The following is an 11698-nucleotide window of genomic DNA, read 5'->3' as shown; positions in this document are numbered from 1 at the left end:
TAAAATAACATTCAAATATATATTGAATTTCAAAAAGAGACACAAAAAGGATATTCTCATTGCTTTATTATATCCCTGTCAATATTATGATGTTTAGCATGACCGCACGTCCTCACTGTCCGTGTGACTAAATAAAGCCAGAACGCAACTCTTAAGATACAAGATGTTTAATTGGCAAAATATGTGTTCAATTTGGTTACACTTTAACTTAATACAATGACGTTATAAAGAGTGAATATGAAAAAGATTGTTAAAAAAACAACTCTCTACTTTGGCACAAATATTGAAAGCCGTTTTGAGTCAATATATGTTTTACTCCTATGTTCACATATTAAACATTATACTTGCAAATCAGCAAATGATTTCACAATGCCCATACTAATATATATATATATAGTAGTTTATATATTTCTCTGGACTTTCAGTGATTTGGTGCTCTTCCTCGAGTGCATACTGTACTCGTCTGTAACTCCATTTAGAGAGACATAGTACACAAGATGAACTGCAAGGGGAAATTGAAGATATTGTTACAACATGTTAAAACAGCTTCCCATAAGCTTTCAATGAAGTAAAATTTTACTTTCACAATTATTCAGTGTTAACCAGCTGTTCCACTTAAAACCATCTGTGATGGTAACAATTAAGTGCCAGTGAGGCAGTGAAACAGGCACTTAATGTGACAAATTAGTTTAATGATCACTTACATCATCATACTGGAAGTTCACCATTCCTTGCTGCATAGTATCTCTCCTCCTGAAGTTGTCTATTGAAAAAAAAAAAAAAATCAAATTTTTAATCATTAATACATTTTAAAATGACTATTAGTATTTAAACAGAATACTCAATATATATCTAATCAGTACAACTATTAAAATCAAGTTTTGGACTGGCTTTGCTCCATTTTTACAAAAATCCTCACCTGTAAGTGCCCTTAGCTTCACACAACAGGCCACATAATCATCAAAGTAGATCTTTCCTGACCTGCTGTAACGTTTGATGATTGCGTTCAGAGCCTGAGGGCTGATTCGGAAGCCTGTGCAATCATGACACAAAACATTCGATTACATCACATAGCCCTTTTGGTGCAACTGTGTGTCCTAAGAGATCCCTTATAGAAAAATTTAGTTTTCAGTTTGATTTTATCTTAAAGCTCCAAGAGTGGCCTATTATTTATTCTTTGATATATATTTTGCCCTGAGAACTAGGTACTTTTTAATCTCAGTTGAAAGAAATTAAGCTACCGCTCACCCATGTTAGCAATGCACTGAGACATCTCATGAGGTTCCACTGTTCCACTGCGGTCCCTGTCCACCATTACGAAGTTCTGCTTCCAGCCATTTAGCACTGCAAAGAGTTCTTTAAACTCATTGAAACCCATCTTTCCAGTGTGATCTCTCTGCACACGCATAGTTAAAGAAACTTATCCAGAACAAGGAATCTTCTGGGTTACTGGGACTAGCATGAAGCAAACTTTTCACCCAAGCTGGAGAGATAAGAACCGAGCCAGATCTGTTTCATGTTTATGTGAAGGATACATCCAGCATGGCAATCATAATCCTGCAGGTTTCCAAACTGAAGGCTGGGGAAAAAAGCAGTTTAGACACCTTACTCTCAATAGAGTATTAGTAGACTATTAGCCTTAAGTAACTTTGTAAGAACAGGTCAATTTAATCTACTAATACTAATCACAATAAGTTGACCTGTTCTTGCAAAGTTACTTAAAGTCAGTCAAATGTCTGTTGACCATCAAAATAAAGTGTTTAGCATATTAAGCAGAGAGTCTACTAACACTATAACGACCGGTAGTTGACATGGAGTTGCTTGTAGTTAAAAGAATCTATAAAGTGGGCTATCAAAATAGAGTTACATGTTGATTTTCTATTTCTACTAACTCTATACTTACGAGTGTAGGTGCCACTGAATCCAGCCTGGGTGAGGCACCTTTGAAGTTCTTCAGCATCAACTTCACCATCCTGATATAACAATCAAGTTACTCCATGAACAACATGAGGGGACATAAAAAGACATTAGGTTATATATCTATATTCACACAAGCTGCTCTTACCTGACCAGCGATTGCTGTGAAATAGCCCCACATTGGGTCCTGAGCAGGAAATGCACCAGGGTAACCCCCATATGGCTGTGCTGGGTAACCACCTGCCGCAGGAACCCCTGACATTGCCATACACGGAGCAGGACCTCCTGGCATTCCCATACCCTGAGCAGGAATTCCTTGCATTGGTGAACCACCAAACTGCAAGAAAAAGAGCTGTACTTATAAGTATCAATGCACCAAAATGAATGAAACTGAAATTAAGGTAATAACAGGTAAATATATATACAAGCATATAAACATTTAGATTGCACATGAGACAGTCTATATTAAATTTAATTCATGATACAGTTATGATTCTACTCTAATTAGTTGTTTAAATATGAACATTTAAAATGAGACTACAATAAAAACTTGCTATGACAGATTCATTTAAAAATACATTAAAGGTATAATTGACACAAAAATTAAAATTACCCCATGATTTACTCTCATTTACGCCATCTTAGGTGTATATGGTTTACTTCTTTCAGACGTATACAAATGGTTTTACATTAAAAAATGTCCTGGCTCTTTCAAGTTGAATAATGGCAGTGTATGAGGTTTAAGATTTTGAAGCCCAGAAAACGTGGCTACAGGGGTTAATAGAGGCCTTCTGAAGTGAATTTGTGCATTTGTGTAAGAAATATATCCTTATTTAAAATTTTAGAAACTCTCTGGCTTCCACTAACTGTCATACATTCATAAGAGTGCCACTCCAGTGGATGACAGGTGTAGTGTAATTCTGCGTTCAAGACATTACATTACATTTAGTCATTTAGCAGATGCTTTTATCCAAAGCGACTTACAAATGAGGACAATAGAAGCAATCAAAACTAACAAATGAGCAACAATATATAAGTGCAAATAACAAGTCTCGGTAAGGCTAACACAGTACACATAGCAAGGTATATTAGAGCAGCTGCAACTAACGATTATTTTTTCTGTCGACTAATCTAACGATAATTTTTCTGATTAGTCGACTACTCTAACGATAATTTTTATTACAATAAATAATCTAATGTTCTTTTTTTGATTAGCTAATGAATCCTTTGGATAACTTTACAAAAAAGTACAACTTCTAATATAATATTTCAACCTTTATTCATTTTCAACCGTCATGGTGGCTTAGCAATGGCAGACATCCCAGGGGCGCAACTGCCTGAGCGCTTTGGAAAGGAGAAAGCGACGCGACTAGTGTTTTCCAAGCGTTTTTAGGCGCGATATGTGAACTGCCCCTAACGCGTGTTCGAAACCCGCGCCAACACTTTATTTTTTATTTTATCTTTACTTCAGCCACTACGGGCGATCATACCAATAACTTGTAATCTTTACAAGAATATAAGAATCATGCAATGAGAAAGTTTGCTTTTATTAGACACTTAATAATATCACATTAGTTTGTACTTTTAGAATCGCAGAATCTGCTGCGGTCGTTCCATCACATCTGCAGCAGAGACCTGAACCAGGAATTTGGTCACCAGATCACACGGTAACCAGTTAAACCGTAACACCGGAGAGCGCCAGGATGTTTTCCTCTGAGGTGCTTGTGCATCGCAGTTGTGCGGCCGTGGTACACCATATAGTTTTTTCAAAGGGAACAAATGGCCATTTTATTTGGCCTCTGTTTGAAGTATTGCCATACTTTTGATAACAGTGGTCTCTGTTTTTGTGATAGAATGCAATTTTTTCCATTCCCAGTATGCCATTACGCGAGATGTAAACAGTGTGACACGACGACATATTTTTGTAGTCGACGTCATCGATGACGTCGACGCATCGTTGCAGCATCGTTGTAATAACTTAGTTTGTCCAGCAGAGCGTGCTCCATTGTTTGCTACTGACGTCTCAGGTCAGTGTAATGTAGAGATGCACGGATGAGCTCAAACTTCTCCCGAGTTCACCATTTCAAATAAATTATCTGCCCGTCACCCACCGCACCTATATTTAATCATCATAATACAATGATTCAAAGTCTTGGTTTTGCATGATGATATAATGAATGGATAGTTCATTTTTACTTTAACGTTAGAGCTGTTCTGCACATCACGACATGCTTCTGTGATCCATACAGCTCCACGGCCAACAGAGCTGATCGCCGCCACTCAGTCAATGCTTGTGTTAATACTGGCCGTGCTGTGGCCCAGAAGTCATGCTTATCACATTGTTCACATCTCATTTCCTAATTGGGTGTCTACACCAGATGCAAGATGGGCACACAAATGGGAAGTTTATCCAAAGTTTTGAATATACTTTACTGTTATACAGCCAACACAAAGAATATCGGACGATATATTGATATTGGTCTTTTTGTACTCCCTAATATCGGTATTGTCATTGGCTCAAAAAAGATTTTCTCTAGATTTTCGACCCATATTTAACATTTATAGCTAATACAGAACTATTTTCAGCTCTATGTTTGATATATATTACAGTCATCTACAAATAATTGTATTTTTTCAGGATTTTTTTTATTGATATTCTTTAAGTGATAGAAACATACAATTGAAAATACCTAAAAATTTAATAATAATTATAATAATACTAATAAAAATTTAAACTTTTTTGTACCCTCAAGAAACTAAGATGTACATGCATACACAATTTGTAGTTTTATATAACCCATTTACTTTGTGCATCACTGCCATTTTGCTATTAATAAAGCAAGAGCATAGATGCACATGAATTAACAGAGATCGACTTGCTCTTTTCTTATAGTAATACCTCTAATATCAAGGCCCGATATCCAATTTGGCCTCTGCGGCATCAGAAAAACACGAAATGGGCTAATGGCATTAGGGGTGCTCCGATCACGATCGGCCGATCGGCAGAGCAGCTGTTACTACACAGAGCCGTTGTTAACTGAGAAGATGCGCCAAAAAACGCTGAAAATGAAGTGGATTTGCACATCTTCTCTATTAACAACGGCTCTAGTGCTCTATGTGAAATCACGCACCTGATGGAATTAACCGCTGATTAGAGAACCGGCTTTACCGACGAGATGCGCATAATGATCGGCCAATCGTGATCGGAGCACCCCTAAATGGCATAATATGGCTCTGTGCATTGTCCAATTTACCAAGTTCAAGGGTCGATAAAAAAACAAAAACAAAAAAAAAAGTGTTTAAAATGTGTCTTAGAGCAGTATGTCATGTTTCAAGGCCTTATGTCTCTTTCATGAGTTCACGCTTACATATAATTAGCTAAGGTATGGTATGCGTATTTAGCGTGACGTGCATTCTTTTCAGCTCATTAAAGATTAATCTTGCAGCTGCATTTTGAATTTATTGTAGAGGTTTGATAGAAATGGCTGGAAGACCTGCCAAGAGAGACAAGACAAGGTTGGAAATAGGAACATCGGAGTTGAAATATCTCACTTCCAACCACAGTGATTTCTAGTCATTATTGTCACTTTTATAAAAAAAATTATTACATAAAATGCTGCTGTTCGGTTTGAAAACATCTGTTGAAAGCAAAACCTAAGGTATAATTTTACTGGTTTTAAGTAGGTCACTAGGTAGCTCCACATTATGCTTTTGTAAGCAGTGTTGTCAAAGACACGTCTCATAAAGAGGGCGTTGATTGATCTGCTCTGAGTTCACAGGTCATATGTCCGACTTCAAGTGGCCTTCTAGATGTAATTTGCACGTAGGAGGTGGGAAAAATCTGAATTTAGAGTTGTCTGGAATGCAGTATAAGCTCCGGTGAGACTACGTTAGCCTCATGAGAACAAAGTTTTGCTTAAAGCAAAGGAAAATCAGTCTCCTCTTGGCTTATATCAAAATCATTTTTTAATAAAACTCTGATTGTATTCATCTGAAAGATAAAAGTCATATACACCTAGGATAGCTTGAGTGAATCATAGGGTATTTGGGTGAACTATCCCTTTGAATAAAGAAGAAAACAGGTTATGGTGAATATGTAATACGGTGAAAATAATTAGCAAAATGCTTTCTAACTAAATATTGTTTTTCCAGTTTACTAGGTTTATTAGTACTAATTTACTAGTTGTTGACACTGAATGGTTTTCCTGAGGTATATGTAACATCACATTATTTACAAGCTATTTTACTGGTGGCTTTTACTGATGGCTTTCCACTGTTGAAAAAACTATTTTCAATTGGTCCACCCTTGACAATAGTCCTATTTACAACTAGAATAAAAAGTGCAATACAAATCAACCTTTAGTTTCTGTTCAAAGAACACTGAATGGTGAGCAATGTATTCCAACTGCTAGACACTGTATAAACGTAAATATAATTCCACTTGGAATTGCTCCACAACTCACGATTACCTAATTATACTGATAACAAATATATAGTCTGATACATCCCACAGGGTTTTACCAAGAATACAGACAGCACAATCACTATTTGACCTAAATAAACTCCAGCCTACATGTTCATATAGTTGAGAGGTTGATACATATACAAGTGTGGCTTGTGTGTGTAGTGAAGACCACCATGTCACTGGGGCAGTATATTTAATTTATTTTTACGTTATTTACCCGATAAAAGTATTAAGGGTGCATGTGTACCTTCCTGTGATAGCTACGGTATATAGTTGTCCTTTTAAGGGTAATGCCACGGTGACAAACTTGTTAATATAAATTATATTTTGCAGATTTTGCATTTTTTTTCTGACACCGTAGAAAATAGCATAACTTTTCAGATAGTTAATTTATTTCACTTGATATATTAATACATTAAGACATGCTTTAAGCATTAATCAAACACATTTTTAAGTTTATGCTTAAAATAAGAGAAAACATATTTGCTAGTAAGGCAATAATAATCATTCGAGATCTTTTATTTTTTATTTTTGTGTCCTTACAAAGGTAACGTAAACATGCCATTGAAAACCAATTCCAGCGGGAAAATGTCGCCCTGTATCAATACTTCAAAATACCTTCTGACCCGGGCTCTGTTTACCAAATGACTTGCTGTGTGTTATAGTTTATGCCTAATTCATATGAAAGAAAATGCAGTTTGATTAAACTATTTGTGGCGTAATAACACGCTAACGTTACATCGATTTCTCAAGCCAGAGGTCATCTCTCTTAAGCTAATTATCGATTTTATTTACATTTAACAAACTGCAATTGAACATAAAAATATAAGTGACACTTACATTGTTATATCCTGGATACGCCATACTTTATGCACTTGTGAATAGAACCAACCTAAAGATGAATCTTATGGGAAAGTTTACGTGCTATCTCTTCCGCACTTCGACTGTAACGGGAAGTGATTGATGACGTCATAAGGGTAGGAAGGGTGACTGCCAGCCAGGCAGGCTTTGATCGCTCAATTCAAGTTTAATCTGACGAAATGTTATATATATATATATATATATATATATATATATATATATATATATATATATATATATATATATATATATATATATATATATATATACATTTACTATGGAGAGCGTGTCTTGGATCAGCTAGCTCTAAAACAAAACAAAGCGTACACGGAAGTCTTCTGGCTATTTGACTGATAACCTATGTGGCCAATGATATTGTGCTTGCATTTTTACTTATTAAACAAGATATACTAACATAGATGTAGTTAGAGTTACTCCTCTCGTTGACGTAAAATTATGTGTTCGGTGACGTGCGTGCTTATATAACTTCAACCTGTCATTTATGTTGAAGACCACCAGACGGCGCTATTACACTAAAATGTAACCAGGAGCTCATTTACTCAACCCAACCACCAGACTTTTTGGAGGTAAGTTTTGGGCAGGGTCGCTTCCTTCCATTCAGGATGTTTTTGGGGCGTAAATTTTTGACGCCATTACTCAACTCTTAAAAAAATAAAGGATGTTTATTGTCAGCTGCGGTTCCATGAAGAACGTTTGACATACATGGAAACTTTACAGTGCACAAAAGGTTCTTTATATTAAAGAAAAAAAAAACATTCTTTAGATTATTCAAATGTTCTTCATAGTCGGAAAACAATGTTTTTTAATAACTGTAAACCGAAAATGTTCTTTGGGGAGCCCAATGGGCTGTTTTATAGATCTACTGTTGCACTTATTATTTAGGAATTACATTAAAATGACATAATGAAAAATTACATCATTTTTTTATTCTTTTTAGAAGTCTTATGTTCGGTTCACACCAACAGCTGTTAATTTATGTAAGCAATATCACATGAGCAGGAGTGTGAGGGTACTGAATATCTGCATGGCTGCAGCCTGTGCTACAGAAAATCACATCTGATATTAAACACAACAGTGAGTGTGATATTGCTGTTATACCACAGTAATTGACAAAAAGTAATCAGAACTGTTTTAATCCTTTTGGAATGGCATGAACACAAATGAACTGAGTGATACAAATACTGAAACAATCTTTTGCTGTTATACTACATATAACTATTCTTAAACTGCCACTTGGCCAATCAAATTTGAGAAGTGGAACTGTTGTATAACAGTATATTTGATACTCAGTCCCTAAAGCAGAAAAATACCTTTTAGGTATATGTAATATTGCTGTAGTCTTGCACTAAAAAATGTAACCTTTATTTCTTGAATCAGCTTCCTTTATGTTCCTTTATGATGATCAGACTATATGACATCTTAATAACTCTTTAGCTCTTCACTCTTTGGCTCCATGAAACAAGGTCACCAGTAGAATTAAGACTTACCCTGCTAAAGAAGAGAGCAGAGAAGAAAGAATGAGCGTCACTTCGTTATGCAATAACGTTACTTTGCATCGCCTCTTTAAACAGGCTTTGCTGGGTTACAGGCTCCAGGACAGATTACAGTCCCATGTACATGAGATTCCTTAAAGGGATGCTCCACCCCAAAATTAAAATTTTGTCATTAATCACTTACCCCAATGATGTTCCAAACACATACAAGCTTTGTTTGTTTTTGGAACACAATTTAAGATATTTTGGATGAAAACTGAGAGGCTTGTGACTGTCCTATTGACAACTGTATGTTGTGAAGCGACAATAATACTTTTTGTATGAGAAGAAAACAAAAATAATGACATGATTCAACAATTTGTCTTCTCTGTCTCCCCCCACATTACCGTAGCCCAATTTTGGAGAATATGAGCTGATGCAGGCGGCTTATGCTCTTTTGTGTCAGCTGTGCCACAAGAATACGTTTTCTATGTGTATTTATACATTTATTTCAACGAAAAACAGCGCATCAGCGGCATGGCTGACACAGAAAAGCAAACTACGGTGATGTGGAAGGAGACAGTCACAAGCCTCCTGGTTTTTGTCCAAAATAGTGATAGTGATTAATGTCAAAATTTTTATCTTAGGGCGGAGTATCACTTTAATGTGCCAATGGACTGAATAGTCAGATTGTAAAGGCTGAAACAGAATGCACAATTTTTTAAAATTTGTACAGATTTTCATAGTGGTGGACGAAGTACACAAATCAAGTACTTGAGTAAAAGTACAGATACGTATAGTAAAATATTACTCCAGTAAAAGTAAAAGTACTCCTTTTTCAATCTTACTCAAGTGAAAGTACAAAAGTACTCAATTTTTTATGTACTTAAGTAAAAAAGTACTGAAAGATAGATGTTTGCAATTTTATATAGGCTACTTAATTTAATGTTATATTAGCACATATTTTTTTTATAATCCTACTGCTCAAAATACCTGGAATTTTTTTCCAAAATAACCACTATATGGAGTCAAGATATATTTTTGTTGTTGATATGGACTACGCTGATGAGAGTAATGTTCACTGTGAAGCTTACACTGTGATGTACCTGAGAGAAAACAGAGTTGACCACCTGATTTTCACCAGTAAGAACAAAGTATTTTAAAGTTTGTTTTACAGAGCATCAAAGTTACAGTACAGACCAAAAGTTTGGACACTCCTTTTCATTCAAAGAGTTTTCTTTATTTTTATGACTATGAAAATTGTAGAGTCACACTGAAGGCATCAAAGGCTATTTGACCAAGAAGGAGAGTGATGGGGTGCAGAACCAGATGACCTGGCCTCCACAGTCACCGGACCTGAACCCAATCGAGATGGTTTAGGGGTGAGCTGGACCACAGACAGAAGGCAAAAGGGACAACAAGTGCTAAGCATCTCTCTGGGAACTCCTTCAAGACTGTTGGAAGACCATTTCAGGTGACTACCTCTTGAAGCTCATCAAGAGAATGCCAAGAGTGTGCAAAGCAGTAATCAAAGCAAAAGTTGGCTACTTTGAAGAACCTACAATATGACATATTTTCAGTTGTTTCACACTTTTTTGTTATGTAATATATAATTCCACATGTGTTAATTCATAGTTTTGATGCCTTCAGTGTGAATCTACAATTTTCTTAGTCATAAAAATAAACAAAACTCTTTGAATGAGAAGGTGTGTCCAAACTTTTGGTCTGTACTGTAACTTTATATATGACATGATAATAAGGCCTGAAGTTAGGAAGAACATTAAGGAATATATATATCTATTTATCTATCTATCTATCTATAGTTGGTTGAATAAAAATATTTGGACATTATTTATAAAAATTACCTCAAATTAGCACCAAAAAGCTTGTTAGCTAGACAGTTAGCATCAGCTAACAATATTTACTTATTTTCAGTACGGTTATGAATAAACATTCATGTCTGTCTAACGTTACTCGTCTAGTTAATCCAAACAATATACATATGCATAACGTTACTGTTGATAAACAATATAAAAACAGACGTCAAATAGGACATTTTAATAAAACTGTTAACATTATGGCAGCGGGGAATTTGAACGTGCATGCGTTATTGTATTTAATCTGTGTTATTTAAAGTTGTTTTTTTTTTTTTTTACCTAAAATTGATGTGTCTGCACTCGAGCATTTCAGTGGGCTTAAATATATCACTCTTCACAACGGATTTAGTTCCCAAACAACTGACACTTTTGACCTAAATATGATTTTCAGTTACAATAATTAATCCAATATTTCGACATTAATAACTTACTTTTAGCAACATCAGACGCACGCGCGCTCACAAGATCTCCCGGTTCTTACTTCTGTAGACTCGCACTAAACGGTTCATTTGAAACAGTGAGTGGTCGACTCCAGAACAGAAATCGTTTGGTGCGATTTGCGATCCGATTCCGAAGTTTATTTTGAAAAGACTCAGTTCGTTCATGATGAATCAGACACCGCTTCTGCGTGTCGGAGCACGTGATATATTATAGGGAGTAACGATATGTTTTATGAAATGTAGTGAAGTAAAAAGTACGATTTTATGCTTTGGAATGTAGTGAAGTAAAAGTAAAAGTTACTCAAAATAAAATTACTCAAGTCAAATACAGATACTTGAAAAATGTACTTAAGTACAGTAACGAAGTAAAGCTACTCCGTTACTGTCCACCACTTATACATTGGTCAACATTGTAAATGCAGAAAAATGTGCATTGAACTAAATGTCACACACTACCAGAGTTGTTCAGAACCAGGTTGCCAGATTATCATAAAACAAGCCCAATTGGGGCATACATTTTTTTTTTTTTTTTTTTTTCTGGGATTCCCCAGTAAAATTCACATTTCAGGGACTAAATATTGCATTACTGTGGTAACTTCCAAAAACAACCAGCAGCAACAGTGTTAAAGTAGCCCGATTACAGAA

General features: G+C 35.6%; 1 protein-coding gene across 1 annotated transcript; it reads right to left on the bottom strand.

Moving 5' to 3' along the window:
• Positions 1-151: 151 nt before the first annotated feature.
• Positions 152-7387, bottom strand: gca (grancalcin). Its single transcript, XM_052559122.1, has 8 exons — positions 7223-7387; positions 2066-2254; positions 1904-1973; positions 1536-1579; positions 1249-1396; positions 920-1033; positions 705-763; positions 152-502 (listed from the first exon to the last, which is right to left on the bottom strand). Exons 1-8 carry the CDS (start codon positions 7244-7246, stop codon positions 476-478), a joined length of 675 nt encoding a protein of 224 aa, XP_052415082.1. The 5' UTR covers positions 7247-7387; the 3' UTR covers positions 152-475.
• Positions 7388-11698: the final 4311 nt, after the last annotated feature.

The sequence above is a fragment of the Carassius gibelio genome, chromosome B6 (genome assembly GCF_023724105.1).
Source record: "Carassius gibelio isolate Cgi1373 ecotype wild population from Czech Republic chromosome B6, carGib1.2-hapl.c, whole genome shotgun sequence".
In the NCBI taxonomy this organism is placed as follows: domain Eukaryota; kingdom Metazoa; phylum Chordata; class Actinopteri; order Cypriniformes; family Cyprinidae; genus Carassius; species Carassius gibelio.
The sequence above is the reverse complement of the archived record's forward strand: the minus strand, read 5'-3'. Positions and strand labels throughout refer to the sequence as shown.

Bases quoted from the DNA above. Each gene is read 5' to 3' on its own strand.
- gca (XM_052559122.1), bottom strand. From the start codon at position 7,246: ATGGCGTATCCAGGATATAACAAT. The intron at 1,974-2,065 runs GTAAGAGCAGCT...TTGTTATATCAG, and splicing joins TCACAGCAATCGCTGGTCAG to GATGGTGAAGTTGATGCTGA. The intron at 1,034-1,248 runs GTGAGCGGTAGC...ATGATTGCACAG, and splicing joins TCAGTGCATTGCTAACATGG to GCTTCCGAATCAGCCCTCAG.